Below are 22,905 nucleotides of genomic sequence, written 5' to 3'. Positions count from 1 at the left end.
TACCATCTATAAAACACAACCTAGTAATGGAAATTGCTGGAGTTTATTTATTCTCTTTATCCTTACCGATATCACTTATGAGCACTTTATTGTTGTAGAACTAACATTTGACATTCAGCGTTTGCATTGACAAAGTTATTTGAAATAAGTGTATATTACAAACCACACCAAGATACAGACTACAAAAGGTTTGCGGGAAATGTAGACACGAAAACATGCTCCAAGACTATGTTATCTTACCTGAGTTCTACAATTGAGCGCCTTGGACGGAAGCTTGAGAGTGGTTCATTTGGGGGGACCACGCCATTGACCTTCAGGTGCTGCTTATCACGTACCTATAGTCAACCAATTAATCAATAAATTCATTGGTCAATCAATCTATTTGTCAATGAATTAATATATTTATTGATAAATCAATCAATCAATTTTAGCAATCACTACAGTTATCTATCCATCCATCTATTCACATCAGTCAATCAATCAATCAATCAATTTTAGCAATCACTACAGTTACTGTATCTATCCATCATCAATTCACATCAATCAATCAATCAATCAATCAATCAATCAATCAATCAATCAATCAATCAATCAATCAATCAATCAATCAACCAATCAAACCAATCAATCAATCAATCAATCAAATCAATCAATCATGTGTGTAGTACAGGCAGGGATATGGGCTATATCAACTAACCCAATTAGTCAGATGCTTACTGGTTAGCATACCTCATCCATAAAGATGTTCATGTCTTCTCTGCTTTCAAAGACAAATGACCGCATGTCATTTGCATTGATAAGTTTCTCCAGATACTTTGCATCATTAATATTCTTCATGTTCACCTGTTATAGAAACAGGAAAACCAGGTCTAGTTAAAGTAATTTAGGGATAGGTAAAATTTAGGAATAGGAAAAATGAGACAATCAGACAGACAAATACACAAATATCCATGGCCCTAAGCAAGACCCTGGACAAATGTGCTGAAAAATTCAATACAAATAAGAGGAGGAGGAATGACATAGCTAGTTTCTAGTGCATCTCCTTCGAAATTGTCAGTCTTGTCAAACCTTTCCAGTTTAAAGCCATTTTGATGATTCACTGTCGAAGTGAAACCCCTTTATTATAATTGACCGCCGCCCTCAGTGTCAGTGCAAGTGAGTAGCTAAGGGGATGGGGGAGTGTGAGTGTCAGTGCAAGTGAGTAGCTGAGGGGATGGGGGAGTGTGAGTGTCATTGCAAGTGAGTAGCTGAGGGGATGGGGGAGTGTGAGTGTCAGTGCAAGTGAGTAGCTGAGGGGATGGGGGAGTGTGAGTGTCAGTGCAAGTGAGTAGCTGAGGGGATGGGGGAGTGTGAGTGTCATTGCAAGTGAGTAGCTGAGGGGATGGGGAAGTGTGAGTGTCAGTGCAAGTGAGTAGCTAAGGGGATGGGGGAGTGTGAGTGTCAGTGCAAGTGAGTAACTGAGGGGATGGGGGAGTGTGAGTGTCAGTGCAAGTGAGTAACTGAGGGGATGGGGGAGTGTGAGTGTCAGTGCAAGTGAGTAGCTGAGGGGATGGGGGAGTGTGAGTGTCATTGCAAGTGAGTAGCTGAGGGGATGGGGGAGTGTGAGTGTCAGTGCAAGTGAGTAGCTGAGGGGATGGGGGAGTGTGAGTGTCAGTGCAAGTGAGTAGCTGAGGGGATGGGGGAGTGTGAGTGTCATTGCAAGTGAGTAGCTGAGGGGATGGGGAAGTGTGAGTGTCAGTGCAAGTGAGTAGCTAAGGGGATGGGGGAGTGTGAGTGTCAGTGCAAGTGAGTAGCTAAGGGGATGGGGGAGTGTGAGTGTCAGTGCAAGTGAGTAACTGAGGGGATGGGGGAGTGTGAGTGTCAGTGCAAGTGAGTAGCTGAGGGGATGGGGGAGGGGGGAGTGTCAGTGCAAGTGAGTAGCTGAGGGGATGGGGGAGTGTGAGTGTCAGTGCAAGTGAGTAGCTAAGGGGATGGGAGGGGGGAGTGTCAGTGCAAGTGAGTAGCTGAGGGGATGGGGGAGTGTGAGTGTCAGTGCAAGTGAGTAGCTGAGGGGATGGGGGAGTGTGAGTGTCAGTGCAAGTGAGTAACTGAGGGGATGGGGGAGGGGGAGTGTGAGTGTCAGTGCAAGTGAGTAGCTAAGGGGATGGGGGAGTGTGAGTGTCAGTGCAAGTGAGTAGCTGAGGGGATGGGGGAGTGTGTGTCAGTGCAAGTGAGTAGCTGAGGGGATGGGGGAGTGTGAGTGTCAGTGCAAGTGAGTAGCTGAGGGGATGGGGGAGTGTGAGTGTCAGTGCAAGTGAGTAGCTAAGGGGATGGGGGATGGGGGAGTGTCAGTGCAAGTGAGTAGCTGAGGGGATGGGGGAGTGTGTGTCAGTGCAAGTGAGTAGCTGAGGGGATGGGGGAGTGTGAGTGTCAGTGCAAGTGAGTAGCTGAGGGGATGGGGGAGTGTGAGTGTCAGTGCAAGTGAGTAGCTGAGGGGATGGGGGAGTGTGAGTGTCAGTGCAAGTGAGTAGCTGAGGGGATGGGGGAGTGTGAGTGTCAGTGCAAGTGAGTAGCTAAGGGGATGGGGGAGTGTGAGTGTCAGTGCAAGTGAGTAGCTAAGGGGATGGGGGATGGGGGAGTGTCAGTGCAAGTGAGTAGCTGAGGGGATGGGGGAGTGTGAGTGTCAGTGCAAGTGAGTAGCTGAGGGGATGGGGGAGTGTGAGTGTCAGTGCAAGTGAGTAGCTAAGGGGATGGGGGAGTGTGAGTGTCAGTGCAAGTGAGTAGCTAAGGGGATGGGGGAGGGGGGAGTGTCAGTGCAAGTGAGTAGCTAAGGGGATGGGGGAGTGTGAGTGTCAGTGCAAGTGAGTAACTGAGGGGATGGGGGAGGGGGAGTGTGAGTGTCAGTGCAAGTGAGTAGCTAAGGGGATGGGGGAGGGGGAGTGTCAGTGCAAGTGAGTAGCTGAGGGGATGGGGGAGTGTGAGTGTCAGTGCAAGTGAGTAGCTGAGGGGATGGGGGAGTGTGTGTCAGTGCAAGTGAGTAGCTGAGGGGATGGGGGAGTGTGAGTGTCAGTGCAAGTGAGTAGCTGAGGGGATGGGGGAGTGTGAGTGTCAGTGCAAGTGAGTAGCTAAGGGGATGGGGGAGTGTGAGTGTCAGTGCAAGTGAGTAGCTAAGGGGATGGGGGAGGGGGGAGTGTCAGTGCAAGTGAGTAGCTGAGGGGATGGGGGAGTGTGAGTGTCAGTGCAAGTGAGTAACTGAGGGGATGGGGGAGGGGGAGTGTGAGTGTCAGTGCAAGTGAGTAGCTAAGGGGATGGGGGAGTGTGAGTGTCAGTGCAAGTGAGTAGCTGAGGGGATGGGGGAGTGTGTGTCAGTGCAAGTGAGTAGCTGAGGGGATGGGGGAGTGTGAGTGTCAGTGCAAGTGAGTAGCTGAGGGGATGGGGGAGTGTGAGTGTCAGTGCAAGTGAGTAGCTGAGGGGATGGGGGAGTGTGAGTGTCAGTGCAAGTGAGTAGCTGAGGGGATGGGGGAGTGTGTGTCAGTGCAAGTGAGTAGCTGAGGGGATGGGGGAGTGTGAGTGTCAGTGCAAGTGAGTAGCTGAGGGGATGGGGGAGTGTGAGTGTCAGTGCAAGTGAGTAGCTGAGGGGATGGGGGAGTGTGAGTGTCAGTGCAAGTGAGTAGCTGAGGGGATGGGGGAGTGTGAGTGTCAGTGCAAGTGAGTAGCTGAGGGGATGGGGGAGTGTGAGTGTCAGTGCAAGTGAGTAGCTAAGGGGATGGGGGAGTGTGAGTGTCAGTGCAAGTGAGTAGCTAAGGGGATGGGGGAGGGGGGAGTGTCAGTGCAAGTGAGTAGCTGAGGGGATGGGGGAGTGTGAGTGTCAGTGCAAGTGAGTAACTGAGGGGATGGTGGAGGGGGAGTGTGAGTGTCAGTGCAAGTGAGTAGCTAAGGGGATGGGGGAGGGGGAGTGTCAGTGCAAGTGAGTAGCTGAGGGGATGGGGGAGTGTGTGTCAGTGCAAGTGAGTAGCTGAGGGGATGGGGGAGTGTGTGTCAGTGCAAGTGAGTAGCTGAGGGGATGGGGGAGTGTGAGTGTCAGTGCAAGTGAGTAGCTGAGGGGATGGGGGAGTGTGAGTGTCAGTGCAAGTGAGTAGCTGAGGGGATGGGGGAGTGTGAGTGTCAGTGCAAGTGAGTAGCTAAGGGGATGGGGGAGGGGGGAGTGTCAGTGCAAGTGAGTAGCTGAGGGGATGGGGGAGTGTGAGTGTCAGTGCAAGTGAGTAACTGAGGGGATGGGGGAGGGGGAGTGTGAGTGTCAGTGCAAGTGAGTAGCTAAGGGGATGGGGGAGTGTGAGTGTCAGTGCAAGTGAGTAGCTGAGGGGATGGGGGAGTGTGTGTCAGTGCAAGTGAGTAGCTGAGGGGATGGGGGAGTGTGAGTGTCAGTGCAAGTGGGTAGCTGAGGGGATGGGGGAGTGTGTGTCAGTGCAAGTGAGTAGCTGAGGGGATGGGGGAGTGTGAGTGTCAGTGCAAGTGAGTAGCTAAGGGGATGGGGGATGGGGGAGTGTGAGTGTCAGTGCAAGTGAGTAGCTAAGGGGATGGGGGAGTGTGAGTGTCAGTGCAAGTGAGTAGCTGAGGGGATGGGGGAGTGTGAGTGTCAGTGCAAGTGAGTAGCTGAGGGGATGGGGGAGTGTGAGTGTCAGTGCAAGTGAGTAGCTAAGGGGATGGGGAAGGGGGGAGTGTCAGTGCGAGTAGCTAAGGGGATGGGGAAGGGGGGAGTGTCAGTGCAAGTGAGTAGCTGAGGGGATGGGGGAGTGTGAGTGTCAGTGCAAGTGAGTAACTGAGGGGATGGGGGAGGGGGAGTGTGAGTGTCAGTGCAAGTGAGTAGCTAAGGGGATGGGGGAGTGTGAGTGTCAGTGCAAGTGAGTAGCTGAGGGGATGGGGGAGTGTGTGTCAGTGCAAGTGAGTAGCTGAGGGGATGGGGGAGTGTGAGTGTCAGTGCAAGTGAGTAGCTGAGGGGATGGGGGAGTGTGTGTCAGTGCAAGTGAGTAGCTGAGGGGATGGGGGAGTGTGAGTGTCAGTGCAAGTGAGTAGCTAAGGGGATGGGGGAGTGTGAGTGTCAGTGCAAGTGAGTAGCTAAGGGGATGGGGGAGTGTGAGTGTCAGTGCAAGTGAGTAGCTGAGGGGATGGGGGAGTGTGAGTGTCAGTGCAAGTGAGTAGCTGAGGGGATGGGGGAGTGTGAGTGTCAGTGCAAGTGAGTAGCTAAGGGGATGGGGAAGTGTGTGTGTCAGTGCAAGTGAGTAGCTAAGGGGATGGGGGAGTGTGAGTGTCAGTGCAAGTGAGTAGCTAAGGGGATGGGGAAGGGGGGAGTGTCAGTGCGAGTAGCTAAGGGGATGGGGAAGGGGGGGAGTGTCAGTGCAAGTGAGTAGCTGAGGGGATGGGGGAGTGTGAGTGTCAGTGCAAGTGAGTAGCTAAGGGGATGGGGAAGGGGGGAGTGTCAGTGCAAGTGAGTAGCTGAGGGGATGGGGGAAGTGTGAGTGTCAGTGCAAGTGAGTAGCTGAGGGGATGGGGGAGGGGGGAGTGCACAGTCTCCCTGATTGTCAAACATTTTAATTACTTAAAAGTAATTACTTAAAATTACTTTTAATTACATTTTAATTACTTAAAAGTAATCTTTTATCAGAGGATTGTCATAAATTACTATTACTCCATATGAAATGTATGATTGTGCAACCCCAACCAGTTCAAGTTGCTGAATTACTGGCCCAGGAATGCTAGTTGTTTTGGCCAGGAATGGAGGGGGCTATTTGCATTGGGCTGAGGGTTTTCACTGTCTATGTATTATGTTACCTGTAACATAATGGGTTCATGGACCGGCTGTGAGAACTTGTCCTGGTTATCTCTCAGCCACATGACAGCATTATAGGTGTCTTTAAACCTTGTGCGAAGTAACTCAAGTCGCTGATTCCTCATGTCTTCAAGTCTGTGAAGCCTACTCTGGATATCTAGCCAGAAAGGATTCAGTTAGTTTTAGAGCACCACTTAAAAAGCCCTTGTCAGCCACACCTTTGTTAAACAAATGTTTTCTTCTTTTTCAACCAAGCTCAATCGAAAATATTGCATTGACTTCCCCAAATCAGCCAATGGGAATAGATGTTGTTTCATACTTGGTGCTTTGCTGATGACAAAATGGTGGCTGGCAGAAGCTGTTTAATGGTACATTGACAATCAGAAAGAGTTAGCCAATTGGTATTCAGGAATCCAAGTTTTGTTTGACATGGTTGATGCGGCAAAACAGCCGTTTGCTGTAATTACAATTTCTGTCTTCATTAGTTTATGATGTGAGCTCCATTTAACATTTATTTTAACACTAAAATGTGGAATGTTTATTGTGTTCTGTCTCGACAAACAGGGTCTTGTTGAGACTGTTTGAATATCTCACATGTGAAGCATTAAATAATTTCCGCTGTTCAAGGTTTTACTGGTTGTACAATTAGATATTACGAATAATTCAAATGAGATTGTTAAACTAAAACAACTAGACAAGATACCTTTGTCTTTTTATGTCAAGCCAAATGATAGCACCCTCCACTTAATTAATCTACTCTGTTAATTGTTATTATCTAATCAAAATGTAGCTCACCCAACACTATTTTAACAAATTATAGCTAATGTTGTTCCTATACAAAGAAATACCCCACAAACCTCTGGCTTGAAGTTTCAGTTGCTCTCTGTTTCTATTTAGTTGCTGGCCTTCCTGCTGTAAGGCTGTTATCTGGCGGTTCAGTTGGCGGGCATTCCCACTTATCTCCTCTATCTTAGGCTGAAATAGAAGTTTCCCGATCAATGTGGAAAAACTAGGGTATCGAAGAACCATCTAAGTAAGGACTCAGAATAACATTTACTGTTGAAGGTTTCATTTGTGTTTATACCTGTAGTTCTGCTGGGTCAGGCAACCTTTCCAGCTCCGTCTCATACCCCTGAATCTGTCTTTCAAGATCACTGATCCTGTTGATCAAAGTCAAATAAGATTTATTTTCTGCTATCACTCAAGTATTTACACAATAAACAATCATTTTTGAATAATTCAATATTAAATTTAATTATTTCCAGCCCTGTGCATATAGACTACTAGCCATACAACTTGAATATTCTGCTAATGGGAGGTTGGTTAGGACACTTACTTTTTATGCCTACGCTTCTCCTCATCCTGCATATCTTTCAAATGATTTTGCTGTTCCTCAATCTAAATAAAAAAAAAATCAATAGTTAAAATAATTGCAATAACATGCAATTACAATAATTGCATGCATATATCACACTTTATCCTGCAGTACAAAATATTCTGGTTTGCTTTAACTGTGTGTCAGGTTCACCTATATTGTGTCAGTTTACATGTTTATCTCAAGCAGATTTTACATTCTCAACATTTTGCATGATGAAGTAAATAAATACATACAAACATAATAAAAAATAAATAAACAAATCGATAAATTGCTCTACCTTGTCCACCAAGGCTTCTAGCTGATCACTCTTAGCTTTGGCCTTTCTGTGAGTCTCTGAGCCTTTCTCTGCCTACGGATAAACAAGTAGAGAGTATGGAGAAAACAAGCATAACAGATTATATATGTTTTCTATAGATTCATGGTGTTGAGCAAGCCAAAAGCTAAAAACAAAAAGGCATGTCTAGAGAAAAACCAAGGGCAGCGTCTAGCAGTAATTCACCAATCTTAGAATGGGTTTGAAAATAGTTAATTTTCTCACATGCTAAGCCATCTCTGAGCTCTGATAAGTACTGTATGTAGGTCACTGGAAATATCTAGACCTCCAAACAGTTTAAAAAGTCAATCACCCAACTATTTAACTAGTCAATTCTGTCTATCAAGCGGTTAACCAAAGAATCTTATCATTTCAGCACATGCACAGGGTGGGGCTGGACCCCATCTAGACACACCTGCTAAACCTACCCAGTTATCAGACACACACCTGCTAAACCTACCCAGTTATCAGACACACACCTGCTAAACCTACCCAGTTATCAGACACACACCTGCTAAACCTACCCAGTTATCAGACACACACCTGCTAAATCTACCCAGTTATCAGACACACACCTGCTAAACCTACCCAGTTATCAGACACACACCTGCTAAATCTACCCAGTTATCAGACACACACCGTCTAAACCTACCCAGTTATCAGACACACACCTGCTAAACCTACCCAGTTATCAGACATACACCTGCTAAACCTACCCAGCTATCAGACACACACCTGCTAAACCTACCCAGTTATCAGACACACACCTGCTAAACCTACCCAGTTATCAGACACACACCTGCTAAACCTACCCAGTTATCAGACACACACCTGCTAAACCTACCCAGCTATCAGACACACACCTGCTAAACCTACCCAGTTATCAGACACACACCTGCTAAACCTACCCAGAACCCACAACAAAAGTAAGTGGGACACTTCCCATACGAACAACCGCCAACCCTCTCCCCCCGATTAATATTGGTTAGAGGCGATTTTTCAGCTCAAAACACAAGCAGTAGCAAGGTGATCATTTGCCTTCAACATTGAGGAAGGGGGAGGGAAAGTGTCCCATTAGTTTTGTAACAGATTGCAGTTATCAGAACCTGAAAATCATCTAGACACACACCTGCTAAACCTACCCAGTTATCAGACACATACCTGCTAAACCTACCCAGTTATCAGACCCTGAAAATTACCTAGACACACACCTGCTAAACCTACCCAGTTATCAGACACACACCTGCTAAACCTACCCAGTTATCAGACACACACCTGCTAAACCTACCCAGTTATCAGACCCTGAAAATCATTTTTCTTGATTATGTAACTTTGTAAATGTAATAGCCCGGTTGGGATAGGGTTTGGTGGCCCAGAGACAAAGAATTACAATACTGTATCTTCTGGTCAACGGCAGACCGCTTCACTGTAGGATTGAAGTCCGCCATGTAGGATTGGGAATAAATGTACAGTCACTAATAGTTAGCTCATTGCTCGTCCTGTGTACACGACTTGGTGTCGGAAGTGGGATATGTCGAACACGAAGAGACCGGAGCTAAAGCTGGCCGGAAATATTAGCGAAAATTTCAAAAACTTCGAGCTCCGATTCAACGATTACTGCATACAAGCGAACTATCGGGACCTGGGAAAAGACCCCGGAACAGAACGCCTGGAACACTACAAGAGCCCCCTTCTAGAAATATTGGCATTGCGATCCTCCCTACCCGATGAAGCTTTATCCGCCCTTAGATACACTATCGAGCCACAAATACCTGAGGGAGAGAAGAAAAAACCATGGATTTGGATGGAAAAACTATGAGCCCACTACACAGGCACCACAGGGAGCTCGCTGTTGACCGAGCTGCTGAAAACACACATCAAACCTGACACCTCAAAGAAAACCTTGACGGATGTGGTTTCTGAAGCAAAATCAATAGAATCTGCAAAGAAGACAAGTAAGCTCATCACTGACTCGTCGGCAAAAGGAATCGAAGAGGAAGTTCATTGGACAGGCCTTAGACACAGCCAAATGAAACTGCGACGAGAACCAGGAACCTGCTTTTGGTGTGGCGACCGAAGAGGACCCCACCCCTGGAAGGAATGCCCTGCCAACGGCAAGTCATGTTCTAAGTGTGCTGGCAATGATCATTTCGCCCGAGTCTGTTTAGAAGAACACAATCCCCAAGCGTCCGGTTCGAGCCAGCGACAACAACAAGCGAGAGGAAGACCTCAGGCAAAGGGATATGACCAGCGCAGTCGGCGGGGCTATCCACGTGCCCGCGCCTCGCCTCGACCAAGGGATGTCCATTACACCAATATATGTGAAGAGCAGCAATATAGTTCAGCCCCCAGCCCCGACTATGGCTTCGATATGTACACGCTGGAAGCACAAGTACACAACATAGATACAGACAGCCCCTCCAAAAGCCCGGGAAAGCGCTATTTCACAACTCTACCACTTTCAACGACAGGGTCGTCTTTCAAGCCGGTCAAGTTTCAGATCGACACAGCAGCTACCTGCAACACGATGTCTTACAACACACTGCACATCTCCTGTACCCCTATAGAAACTCCAAGCCACTCCAACCAGTTGGCCAAGTAGAACTGGTATGCGACAAGTCGGACAAGTACGAAACACTAGTCTTCCAAATCTTACCAGACTCCTGCATTTGCCTTAAGCCTGCACTACTCTCTGGGAGTGACAGTGAACTCCTCAGACTAATCAAGGTGCAAGCAGAGGAGATCTATTCCCTCTCCTCGTCAGTGGTCCACACTGCCACCAAGACCGGAGATCTCCCAGGGTTCCAAACGACACCTCCAAAAGTGGATGAGGTCAGTCAGCACGGCATACGTCCACCTACAACAAGTACACGAAATCACCACAAACCCATGTCAGCCCACTCCCTCTCCTTCAGCATCGATCAGGGTTACAAAAGACCTCCGCCTCCAACTACCGGGCAATCTGAGAAAGGAAGACATACTTACTCAATACGCTGACAGCTTTGAAGGACTCGGATTCTTGGGTCCCCCTATACACTTCCAGTTAGACGAAAGCATACAGCCTGTTCAAATACCGGTTCACAGAATACCAGTAGCCAAACGAGAAAAGGAGATAGAAGCCCTGGACCGGTATGTCAAGGCCGGTGTCCTCGCCAAGGTGAACGACCCAACAAGTTGGTGTTCAAACGAGTTAATACGAGAAACATCTAAGAAATTCAGAGTGTGCATAGACCCAAGCCAAACTGTAAACAAGGCCATCAATCGCCCAATACACCAGATGTCCACCTTAAACGAACAGCTTCACAAGCTAAGTTCAGCGAGATGTTTCTCCCTTGTTGATGAGGAATCGTCATGGCTGACAACAATGCACACATCATACAGAAGATACAGTTGGCGCCGCCTACCACTTGGAATCAAGAGCGCACCAGAGGAGTTTCAGATGCGACTGTTAACTGCACTCGAAGGCCTGGAAGGCATCATATGTATGGCAGACGACATCCTAGTATTCAGAGAGGGAAAAGATTTCGCAGAAGCTGAGAAAGATCACGACAGACAATTCGTCGCCCTGATGGAACGCTGTAAACAGAGAAATATCAAGCTCAATGCACAGAAGCTTTAGTTCAAGCTGACAGAGCTCAAATTTATGGGAACCATAATCTCGGACGAAGGAATAAAACCGGATCCAGACAAGATAACAGCCATAACTGAGATGCCAACACCAAATAACAAGCAAGCACTACTTCAATTCATCGAAATGGTGAACTATCTCGTGCCGTTCTGCCCAAACCTGAGCACAGAAATACAGCCGCTGTGCAAGCTAACGCAGGACGCCGTTACTTTCAACTGGTCTGAAGCACAAGATAGAGCGTTCAAGAAAGCAAAACAACTGATCTCATCAGCTCCTGTCTTAGCCTACTATGATCTTCACAAGCCAGTCGTGCTACAGACGGACGCCAGTGACTATGCTGTCGGTGGAGCTCTGCTCCAACCCAATGACGAGGGTAAACTCCAGCCTGTGGCTTTCACTTCCTCAAGTATGAGCCCAACAGAACAACGCTACTCACAAATCGAGAGGGAGTGTTTGGCAATCTGTAACGGTTTCCAGAAATTTGACCAGTGGCTATACGGCAAGTCAGATATCGAAGTTCACACCGACCACCAGCCCCTCGAAACCATCATGAAGAAACCTCTCAACAAGGCTCCTGCACGCTTACAGAAGATGATCATGAAGTTGCAGCGCTATCAATTCAAGCTTACCTACAAAAGAGGCCCGACCATCTACCTGGCCGACACTCTCTCTAGAGCAGCCCTTCCTCAACCCATTGCCGCTAAAGTAACATCTTTCGAAGTATTCCGCACAGAGATGGCGGCCAGAGAAACCGACAAGAAACCAAGGCTAACAGAGAACACTGAGAGCCAAATAAGGGAAGAGACAAGCAAAGATACTACATTGGCAGCCTTACAAGACGGCATCATACATGGATGGCCAGAAGACAAAACACGCCTGCAACATTCGCTTCGCCCCTACTGGTGCTACAGGGGCGAGCTGTCAGTACAGAACGGCATAATCTACAAAGGCATACAAGTAATGATACCCCAATCAATGTACAAAACCATGCTCTCCAAGATACACGCAAATCACTTTGGCGCAGAATCCAACATACGCATGGCACGTGAAGTCCTATTCTGGCCAGGGATGAGGAAAGCAATTCAGGACGCATGTGAATCCTGTGGCACTTGTGCCCAATATGCACAATCAGCCCCAAAGGAACCCATGCGGTCTCCACCCATACCCACTAGACCATGGGAGATAGTCAGCCAGGATATATGTGAAATAGACAAGCAGAACTATTTGGTCACGGTCTGTCACTTCTCTGACTGGATTGAAGTGGACAAACTGGAAGACACCCTGGCTCCCACAATCATCGAGAAAACTCAGGCACATTTTGCGAGATATGGCATTCCAGTGAACTGCCACACTGACAACGGTCCCCAGTTTATAAGCAAGGAATACAGACAGTTCTCAGCTGACTATGGCTTCAAGCACACGTCGTCGCCATACCACCCAAAAGGCAATGGAAGAGTTGAGGCTGCTGTCAAGGTCGCAAAATCAATGCTGAAAAAGGCAAACGACTTTCAAAACGCAATGCTGATGTACCGAAACACCCCGCCTCAAGGTCACACCTACTAACGAGTGCAACGCACGTTTTTGAGACGTACAAGAACCACACTACCCACCACAGAACAACTCCTGGCTCCATCCATGGTCAACATTGAAACCGTAAAACAGGAAATAGTCAAAAAAGGAGTGAAACGAAAGCATACTATGACAAGATGGTGGTGATGATGGTGATGAGATACCCAGCATCGGAGCCTTATACCGCCACTCCAGCCCAGTTCAGTCAGCCCACAGGGATCACCCACAATACACCGCAGATACACAAAAGCCAGGTTTCGTCACACCAGGCTGAAGAGATCAATAAATCAAACCCCATGGATGGGCTCGCGATAGAAATACCTCTGCCTCAAGACACCCAGGGACAACCGGAAACGCTCAACCCGGCAAGACAGACAAGATCTGGGAGGGAAGTCAAAACTCCACAGAGACTTAAAGATTATCTTCTCAAGTAGCTGATGTTTAGAACCACTCTTCAGGAACCATCATAGGAACACTGTAGAACGTTATGGTTAACTGTTAAGGCGTTGTTTGTTTTATTTTATTATAATGTAATTTTCGTTAAAAAGGGGGAGATGTTGGTCAGCGCTCTGCTGGTCAGCGGCAGGCCGCTTCACTGTAGGATTGAGGTCCGCCATGTAGGATTGGGAATAAATGTACAGTCACTCATAGTTACCTCATTGCTCGTCCTGTGTACATGACTCTTTCAACATCGGGTTCAAGTCTAAATCTGACACACCTAGCATCGTATTACTAGCGACCTAACTGTCATACAATCATCAACTTAATCGCTTTATCTGTTTCGCTACATCATGCACACATCACTACATAAATGAGAAAATAAATTTGTAAAATTTAAGATTTTTTTATTACCTCATCGTCTACATACCTGTTGCTTCATGTTTCTGTCAAGTTGACAGAGGTGCTGTACAATGGCATTCAGTTGCTGTTCCATAGGGGCATTCTCCCTACGGCACTGGTCAAGTTGCTTCTTTGCATCTTCACGCTTTGTCTTGAGCTCTACAAATTGCTTTCGGGCCTCCTCATATTCCTGTTCAAAGAAGGAATTCTACAGTTGTACTAGATTGTTCTACATACTAATCAGATCTTAAGATGATCATCCTGGGCATGGAGGTGCTCAGATTTGGCATTACTACTATAACGCAGGTAGGCATATTGTTTAGACATGATAAAATTCCAAACTTTGAGTATTGAAAACAAATATGTAAGGATCTTAATGACTGTGGTTTCTTTCAAGTCAATTGGTCTGGCATGATAATATTGTTTTATTTTTGTTTTTGGAAAATTTAAAAAGTAACATTTCATATTTACTCCTGAAGAATTTCTTGGCCTTATTTGACACAAAATGAGCTTATTCAAGAAAAACCTTCATGCTGGCAAATATAATAACCACTATAACATGTTTTGGTCCCATGTTTTTTTAGGTTTAGACATAAAACGCCATTTGTAAGAACACTGCCAAGGTTATAGTGCACAACCATCTATGAATAAAGATTATTGTATTTTATTTAGAAGGTGATTATTGTATTTTATTTAGAAGGTGACTATTGTATTTTATTTAGAAGGTGACTATTGTATTTTATTTAGAAGGTGACTATTGTATTTTATTTAGAAGGTGACTATTGTATTTTATTTAGAAGGTGATTATTGTATTTTATTTAGAAGGTGACTATTGTATTTTATTTAGAAGGTGACTATTGTATTTTATTTAGAAGGTGATTATTGTATTTTATTTAGAAGGTGATTATTGTATTTTATTTAGAAGGTGATTATTGTATTTTATTTAGAAGGTGACTATTGTATGTTATTTAGAAGGTGATTATTGTATTTTAATTAGAAGGTGATTATTGTATTTTATTTAGAAGGTGATTATTGTATTTTATTTAGAAGATAATTATTGTATTTTAATTAGAAGGTGATTATTGTATTTTATTAAAAGGTGATTATTGTATTTTATTTAGAAGGTGATTATTGTATTTTATTTAGAAGGTGATTATTGTATTTTATTTAGAAGGTGATTATTGTATTTTATTTAGAAGGTGATGGATGAAGTTATACTCACAGCCCAAGGTCTTTTTTTCTTAAGAAGTTGAACAATCTCCATGTGACGCTCCCTCTCCTTGTACCGCTGCACCTCATGCTCAAGGCGTTGGTTCTGCTCTTGTAACCTTTCCAAGTGGCTATTCTTCTCTTGCAGAGATAGCTAAGGTAACATATATCAGGTAACATAAATATGCTAGATTTTGACGGCTTTATGGATTTTGGTGGTGAAAAAAAGCCTGCATACTCAAAATATGGAAGGGGAACACAGGAAAAAAGAGCCGGCAAAGACCAGAAAACAGCCGGTTATAGCCTTGAGCCGGCCCCTGTTTTGAACCCTGTATATAAATGCATGGTGGTAATAATGGATGATACAGCTTTTCAAGTATTTTTTGTGGGGAACCACAACTAACAACTATTGTTCTTGCTTCACCACAGAAAATCACCAATATAATATATAGGTAAGGCCATGTTTCACATATTTTTTTCAAAATGTTACTATCTGCATTAGGTTCTGCCTGCATGTTTAGTACAAAAAAAGATCCTATGCGGGAAAGCTATGATGAGGCTTTTTGACACAGGACAATGGAACTTTGCCTAAAGTTCTTGAATGGATAATAACTCGAAGGTCAATAAATGAATAGGTTATATTTTGTATACAGACATATCACACTAAAACAAGATGAATCTATTCTTAGTCTTCTTATTCTTGGCAAAAGGAATGTACCTCAATTTCCTTCTCTGCTTTTCTGAGATCAATCAGCTCTTGGTGATCACTCTGCATCCCAGGTGGGCCTACCTACAGACATGATAGAGTAACACAATGAAGTAAGAGAGTCCAAGGCATTGTCACACATGGGCCTATGTACCTACAGACATGACAGAGTAACACAATGAAGTAAGAGAGTTCAAGGCATTGTCACACATGGGCCTACCTACAGACATGATAGAGTAACACAATAAAGTGAGAGAGTCCAAGGCATTGTCACACATGGGCCTATGTACCTACAGACATGATAGAGTGACACAATGAAGTAAGAGAGTCCAAGGCATTGTCACACATGGGCCTACCTACAGACATGATAGAGTAACACAATGAAGTAAGAGAGTCCAAGGCATTGTCACACATGGGCCTTATGTACCTACAGACATGATAGAGTAACACAATGAAGTAAGAGAATCCAAGGCATTGTCACACATGGGCCTACCTACAGACATGATAGAGTAACACAATGAAGTATGAGAGTTCAAGGCATTGTCACACATGGGCCTACCTACAGACATGATAGAGTAACACAATGAAGTAAGAGAGTCCAAGGCATTGTCACACATGGGCCTATGTACCTACAGACATGATAGAGTGACACAATGAAGTAAGAGAGTTCAAGGCATTATCACACATGGGCCTACCTACAGACATGATAGAGTGACACAATGAAGTAAGAGAGTCCAAGGCATTGTCACACATGGGCCTATGTACCTACAGACATGACAGAGTAACACAATGAAGTGAGAGAGTCCAAGGCATTGTCACACATGGGCCTATGTACCTACAGACATGACAGAGTAACACAATGAAGTAAGAGAGTTCACGGCATTGTCACACATGGGCCTACCTACAGACATGATAGAGTAACACAATGAAGTAAGAGAGTTCAAGGCATTGTCACACATGGGCCTATGTACCTACAGACATGATAGAGTAACACAATGAAGTAAGAGAGTCCAAGGCATTGTCACACATGGGCCTATGTACCTACAGACATGATAGAGTGACACAATGAAGTAAGAGAGTCCAAGGCATTGTTACACATGGGCCTACCTACAGACATGATAGAGTAACACAATGAAGTAAGAGAGTTCAAGGCATTGTCACACATGGGCCTACCTACAGACATGATAGAGTAACACAATGAAGTAAGAGAGTTCACGGCATTGTCACACATGGGCCTACCTACAGACATGATAGAGTGACACAATGAAGTAAGAGAGTCCAAGGCATTGTCACACATGGGCCTATGTACCTACAGACATGATAGAGTAACACAATGATGTAAGAGAGTCCACGGCATTGTCACACATGGGCCTATGTACAGACATGATAGAGTAACACAATGAAGTAAGAGAGTCCAAGGCATTGTCACACATGGGCCTATGTACAGACATGATAGAGTAACACAATGAAGTAAGAGAGTCCAAGGCATTGTCACACATGGGCCTACCTACAGACATGATAGAGTAACACAATGAAGTAAGAGAGTCCAAGGCATTGTCACACATGGGCCTACCTACAGACATGATAGAGTAACACAATGATGTAAGAGAGTTCACGGCATTGTCACACATGGGCCTACCTACAGACATGATAGAGTAACACAATGAAGTAAGAGAGTCCAAGGCATTGTCACACATGGGCCTACCTACAGACATGATAGAGTAACACAATGATGTAAGAGAGTCCACGGCATTGTCACACATGGGCCTACCTACAGACATGATAGAGTAACACAATGAAGTAAGAGAGTCCAAGGCATTGTCACACATGGGCCTATGTACCTACAGACATGATAGAGTGACACAATGAAGTAAGAGAGTCCACGGCATTGTCACACATGGGCCTTATGTACCTACAGACATGATAGAGTAACACAATGAAGTAAGAGAGTTCAAGGCATTATCACACATGGGCCTACCTACAGACATGATAGAGTGACACAATGAAGTAAGAGAGTCCAAGGCATTGTCACACATGGGCCTACCTACAGACATGATAGAGTAACACAATGAAGTAAGAGAGTCCAAGGCATTGTCACACATGGGCCTATGTACCTACAGACATGATAGAGTAACACAATGATGTAAGAGAGTCCACGGCATTGTCACACATGGGCCTATGTACCTACAGACATGATAGAGTAACACAATGAAGAAAGAGAGTTCAAGGCATTGTCACACATCTGGTGTAACAGACAGCTGGATACTAGACAGACAAACAGATCCATTGACAGATAGATAAGCAGATAGGAAGAAATAAAAGCAGACAGACATACAATAATCAGACAAATATAGGTAAATGAATATAAAAACAAATCCACTTACTGCTGCTTCAGTTGCCATAAGAAGCTGTTGCTGTGTCATTTTTGCAAATTCCACAACTTTGTCCTAAATAATATGTAAAAAAAAAATACAGATTACTTGACTTGTTTCCAGGGAGTTTCACTGAGGCTTTACCTTAGCTAAACAAGGATAGTAAATAAACAATGCGGTCAAGATTTGTGCAACACCTGGAGCTGCTGGAGTGTTAGCAGTTGCTTATTTCAAAAAAAGCTAACCCTCAAACGTCAGCGACACTTCACTGTTTTCAAGCAATATAAAACATGAAACTACAATCCAGCATTGATCTTTATCCCTTCTTATACAATGCCAATTCATATTATCCATTTTTTGAAATCTCACTGTTATGTACCACACCTGGGGGTAAAATTGTGTAGACTGCACAGTACCTGTGGTAAAAACTGGCAGAGGTTGGATATCTGGACATTGAGTCTTGCTGTTAAATCTTGAACCTGCAAAAATACAAACAAATTGTAACAAATCTAGGTAATACCATTGTCCCTATCGCTGTAACTAACATGAACAGTTGCTTGACCCTGCTAGTGATGGTTTGGACACACTTACATACAGTATCTGTGGGTTTATCTAATTATGACTTCTGTATTGCAGGTATGTTAAGGCAGTGACCAATTGATGCCAGTGATTGCAGGGTGTGTGAAGACAGTGACCAATTGATGCCAGTGATTGCAGGTGTGTGAAGGCAGTCTCCAATTGATGCCAGTGATTGCAGGGTGTGTGAAGATAGTGACCAATTGATGCCAGTGATTGCAGGCTGTGTGAAGACAGTGACCAATTGATACCAGTGATTGCAGGGTGGGTGAAGTCAAGTGACCAATTGATGCCAGTGATTGCAGGGTGTGTGAAGACAGTGACCAATTGATGCCAGTGATTGCAGACAGTATGGATCTACATTAGCAGGATATTGAGCCTATACAAACCTCTTTCATAGTGGCCCCTTTGCCATTGATCTTCCACACAGATCTGTTGCCCTCCCTGTAGATGTCTCTAGTGATTATGTAGTTGTGGCCCGAAGAATTATACCTGGAATGCAAAAAAAAAAAAAAAAAAAACACTTAGACAAGATATCAGCTTGATTCTTTTGTAGCTTCTCCATGAGAGGAATCCACCATTTTTATAGTTTGGAAAAAATCCTCCAGTGATAAATGGATCTTAAATGTGCAGGGGCCACAAAGAGCTTTAATTCGAATCCAACTTACAGTTCAACCTCTGTCATCCCTTGAGATGCCCCATGCTTGACAAACTCACCAACCTGGATATTAATACATAAGTAGAACGAAGTTAATCCAGAACATAAGAGTTTTTTATATCCAAACAAAATCATCTAAAAAGTGAGTTATAAATACATCAACATAAGTAATTAGAAACCCTGGACCTGTGATTTATTTATTTATTCTAATATATCATTTTATACTCCCGAGATATGCAGAGTCACATTTTATGTTAACCCTCACATCACACAAAGCATCTATTTTCATCTGCTAATTAAGTGAGTATCCAAGATACATATTTTATATCAAATGTATCCTTAATTACTGTATGTACAGTGATGACTAAAACTATTGCAACATTTCACTGCGGTGACCTTGGTAAAAAACCACAGTAACCCCGGTCACACCTCTGTGGTCAGACACTCTAACCTCATCAAAAAAGTGTGGTAATTAGCAACGGTTTTCAACTGCGGTACAAACTATGAAAAGTACACATGATCCCGGTAACATTGCTCTATAATTGATATTCTTACTTATGGAAAACATAGTTTAAAATAGAACTGAATTGACAGGCAAGCAATTGCTAATCTCAAAGGTTCTCTGTGAACGTTTCAACAAGTTCTTTCTGGAAGGGTAAATTGTTTGTCGATATGAATGAAGAGGAATAATCGGACAACTAGCTTAGCAAGCAAGTTGAGTAGGAATTGTAAATAGAAAGTTCCGAAAGATTTCATTTGCAAAATAATGTTCGAATGCTAAAAATAATCGCTAGACACATGAATGTGTGAAATGTTGAACAAAACTATCTTGAGGAATCCATTTCTTTGTATGTAAAGACTACACATATATTGGGAAGACTTTTTACGTGAAGAAACTATTGATTGCTAAGCGAATGTGTGAAAAAGAGTTTTTTCGCGAAGGAATGTTCGAATGCTAAAAAGTGAAGGTTGCATATCAAAAGCAATCAAATGCTGTTAGGATAACAAAAATATACGCAAATGTGAGAAAAGTCAGACAAGTTGTCTTAAAGCCGCATTGTCACCAGTTTACTTCCGGAGGTCCGACGAAAACCTCAACCGTTAAAAAACAAAAGAATCTATTAGAATCCAAGATATTTAACAGGCCATCCGCTCTAAATTATCAATCACATCCTCAAAGAAACTTCGCGTTTTCCGTTAAAAATCATCGAAGGTTTTTTACGTAATCGACCGGAAGTAAACTGGTGGCTTTAAGACAACTTGATTAGAAATAAAGTTTTGGAAGGACTATTTTCTATAAGGAATGTTTAAATGCCAAAAATAATCTCTAAACACACGAATGTGTGTTTTCGCTAGGATTAATTTGTTATTGTAAAGATTATAAACAAAGTTCGGAAAGACTATTTTCTGGAAGAAATATTCAAATGCCAAAAATAATCATTCAGTTAGTAAAGTTTGTGCAGACCAAACAGACTTTTCTTGATATACAAATCAAATCACTCCTTATGTACATTCAGCTCTTACATGATACTTAACTGCAGATTTTGGCCGCGGTTTTAGGAATATAATGTAAACGCTGTCAACGCGGCAGACCGCGACAGAACTGCGGTTTGCTGAAAAATCTTGGGCACCCCGGTTTTGCCGCGGAAAATAGTTTTAGTCATCACTGTATCAGCCTTCATTCAAAGATTATTAATATTTGAAGTTTCCATTGTGAGTTGACAGTTGTCAGGGGCGGATCCAGGAGCTCCAAAAATGGGGGGGGGGGGGGGGACAAAGCAAGGGTTTCAAGAGAGGGGGGATTCAATATTCTTTTGTGTATTTCCTCAAATCTTTTTTCGTTTTTTTAAGCCATATATCTCAAAATAAGGGGGATGGAAATGAAAAAAGTTTCTCTGAATGGAGATGAAGAAATCTTGATTCTTCAAATCAACCTTTAATCAGCAGTGCTGCCTTTTACACAAGAGCAGTTGAACAAGGTTGAAAACCCAAGTGAGGATCTCAGCGATCGAGCTGCTTATATACATGTCACAGAATGTTCTAGAAGTAAACAATACATCAGTGTTCCTAAAATAGATCGATGGGGTCTTAGGTTATTTACAAATAATTGGAAATATCTAGATTATACTAAATCATGCTGAGTCATTATGAGTCATGGTTATTAGTCTGTATGGTATAGTTCCCAAAAGTTTGCAAAAAGTGATATTCCAACAGCCCACCCCTTAATCCGCCCCTGGTTGCGTTTTTAAATATAAACAAATACAAAGGTGTGGTTGATCAACATTCTTTAAGATAAGACTATTTGTCTGGTGCTCTGTGATGTCTTATAGCATAATAAAGCATACCTCACTAGCTCTGCCCAGTAGGCGGGGATGGCCGGCAAGCCCAAGACAGAGTGCACACACCACGGATGATTTACCAGTCCCTATGAAACAAAACACATCTTTTTCAATACTCCAACACCACAGAAAACTTGGAGGTTGTGATCAATTAAAACAGCTACATTCTAAATTCTCCTGGCTATTTTTGAGCTGAATTTACAAAAAAACAGACTGAAAACGGATACCTCCCCCCCTATTCTGAGTTTTATACAGCCCGTCAAAGTCAAACACAGCTGCACCTAGTCAGCAGTATCCAAGCTTTCCAACAGTGCTTTGCGGTCCCCACTTTTAATCCCTCGTCGTTGTGCTGAAGCCAGCACAAGTTGATGGTTGCTTGTATTTTTCATAAAAAATACAGCTATAGCATATTAGGAGAGTGTCTCAGGACATCATGAAGTGAGTTATGGATATTTGCAAGCAAAGGTGGATTTATGATGATTTTTTTCTTGTTTGGCTTTGCCTGGATGAGAAAATAATTTTCTAATGAATCACCACAGCTCTCCTAAATGCTGTCTTTTCTGAAACCAACTTGATTGCAAAATTGTTTACATTGCTATTCTGGGTCTGTATGACCTGGAATTGATTTGTTTGGCTTCGGGGTGAAAAGACTTATAAAAAACCATCTGACTTTGGGGAGAGGAGTGTTGACTGGCCCTTCCCTAGTGAATTTTTCCCTGGATCTCCCAGAATGCTTTTCAATCCGTAAAGGCATCTTCGTGGTTTTACAAGCCTTCAAGGAGTGGATATTGTGTTTTGAGGCCATGGAAATGAACCTGGAGGATCAGAATAAAGGTATCTATTTGTGTCTTGAGCTGTGTTTGCTGATCTCTCTCCCTTGTGTTGTATTTTGGGCGTTTTATTGAAAGGGGTGATTCTGCTTTTCTTTCCTTGTTTGATTTGAAATTTGTCAAAGAACATGTGCTATTATTTGGCTTAAGAGTAGTTGCCAACACCTTGGTTGGATGCATATCTTCAAGACCATTTATCCCTTAGACTGATGCCTGTGTATCTTCATCTTGTTGTGTTTAGTTTGCATTTATGAATTTTTGGGGTTGTGGGTACTTCCCAAAGCCGGTACAGGCTGGTTGAGGGGTCAATGTGTTTAAGATATTACCGCTAAAATTGCAATCACACCAGTTTACTTCCAGTCAATTATTTAACAATCTGACAGGCCGACTGAAACCTAAACAAGGCCATACAGTAGCAAAGGGAGAAACAAGAATTCTATCAGCACTTTTTAACAGGCTATCCACTCTCAATTGGAAGTCTCATCACCAAAAGGCCATAAGGCCCATCATCAACTGATCACTTTATAAAAAAATTTTTGATTGAAAGGGGTAATGTCCAGAGTTGTAACATACAGTAAACTGGCTCAAATTAGGAATAAAAAGTGTATCACACTAGACAGTAACAAGAATTGTTCTTGGTCTATGCCAAATCTACAAAGGATGACAGGTAAAACCAATATA

The 22,905-nt window shown here is 43.7% G+C and overlaps 1 protein-coding gene across 1 annotated transcript in view; it reads right to left on the bottom strand.

The window, feature by feature from the left end:
- The window catches only part of LOC116610380 (structural maintenance of chromosomes protein 5), a 39,403-nt gene that overhangs the window by 10,827 nt on the left and 5,671 nt on the right, over positions 1-22,905 (bottom strand). The window contains exons 3-17 of the mRNA XM_048727477.1: positions 21,401-21,480; positions 19,066-19,118; positions 18,787-18,889; positions 18,238-18,300; positions 17,834-17,896; positions 15,462-15,533; positions 14,757-14,897; positions 13,563-13,724; positions 7,462-7,533; positions 7,143-7,204; positions 6,891-6,966; positions 6,664-6,781; positions 5,809-5,963; positions 730-843; positions 241-335 (exon numbers count right to left, since the gene is read on the bottom strand). Coding sequence (XP_048583434.1) covers positions 241-335; positions 730-843; positions 5,809-5,963; positions 6,664-6,781; positions 6,891-6,966; positions 7,143-7,204; positions 7,462-7,533; positions 13,563-13,724; positions 14,757-14,897; positions 15,462-15,533; positions 17,834-17,896; positions 18,238-18,300; positions 18,787-18,889; positions 19,066-19,118; positions 21,401-21,480 — 1,429 coding nt within the window. The remainder of the gene's footprint in view (positions 1-240; positions 336-729; positions 844-5,808; positions 5,964-6,663; positions 6,782-6,890; positions 6,967-7,142; positions 7,205-7,461; positions 7,534-13,562; positions 13,725-14,756; positions 14,898-15,461; positions 15,534-17,833; positions 17,897-18,237; positions 18,301-18,786; positions 18,890-19,065; positions 19,119-21,400; positions 21,481-22,905) is intronic.

This window comes from Nematostella vectensis, chromosome 5 (genome assembly GCF_932526225.1).
Source record: "Nematostella vectensis chromosome 5, jaNemVect1.1, whole genome shotgun sequence".
Lineage (NCBI taxonomy): Eukaryota > Metazoa > Cnidaria > Anthozoa > Actiniaria > Edwardsiidae > Nematostella > Nematostella vectensis.
The sequence above is the reverse complement of the archived record's forward strand: the minus strand, read 5'-3'. Positions and strand labels throughout refer to the sequence as shown.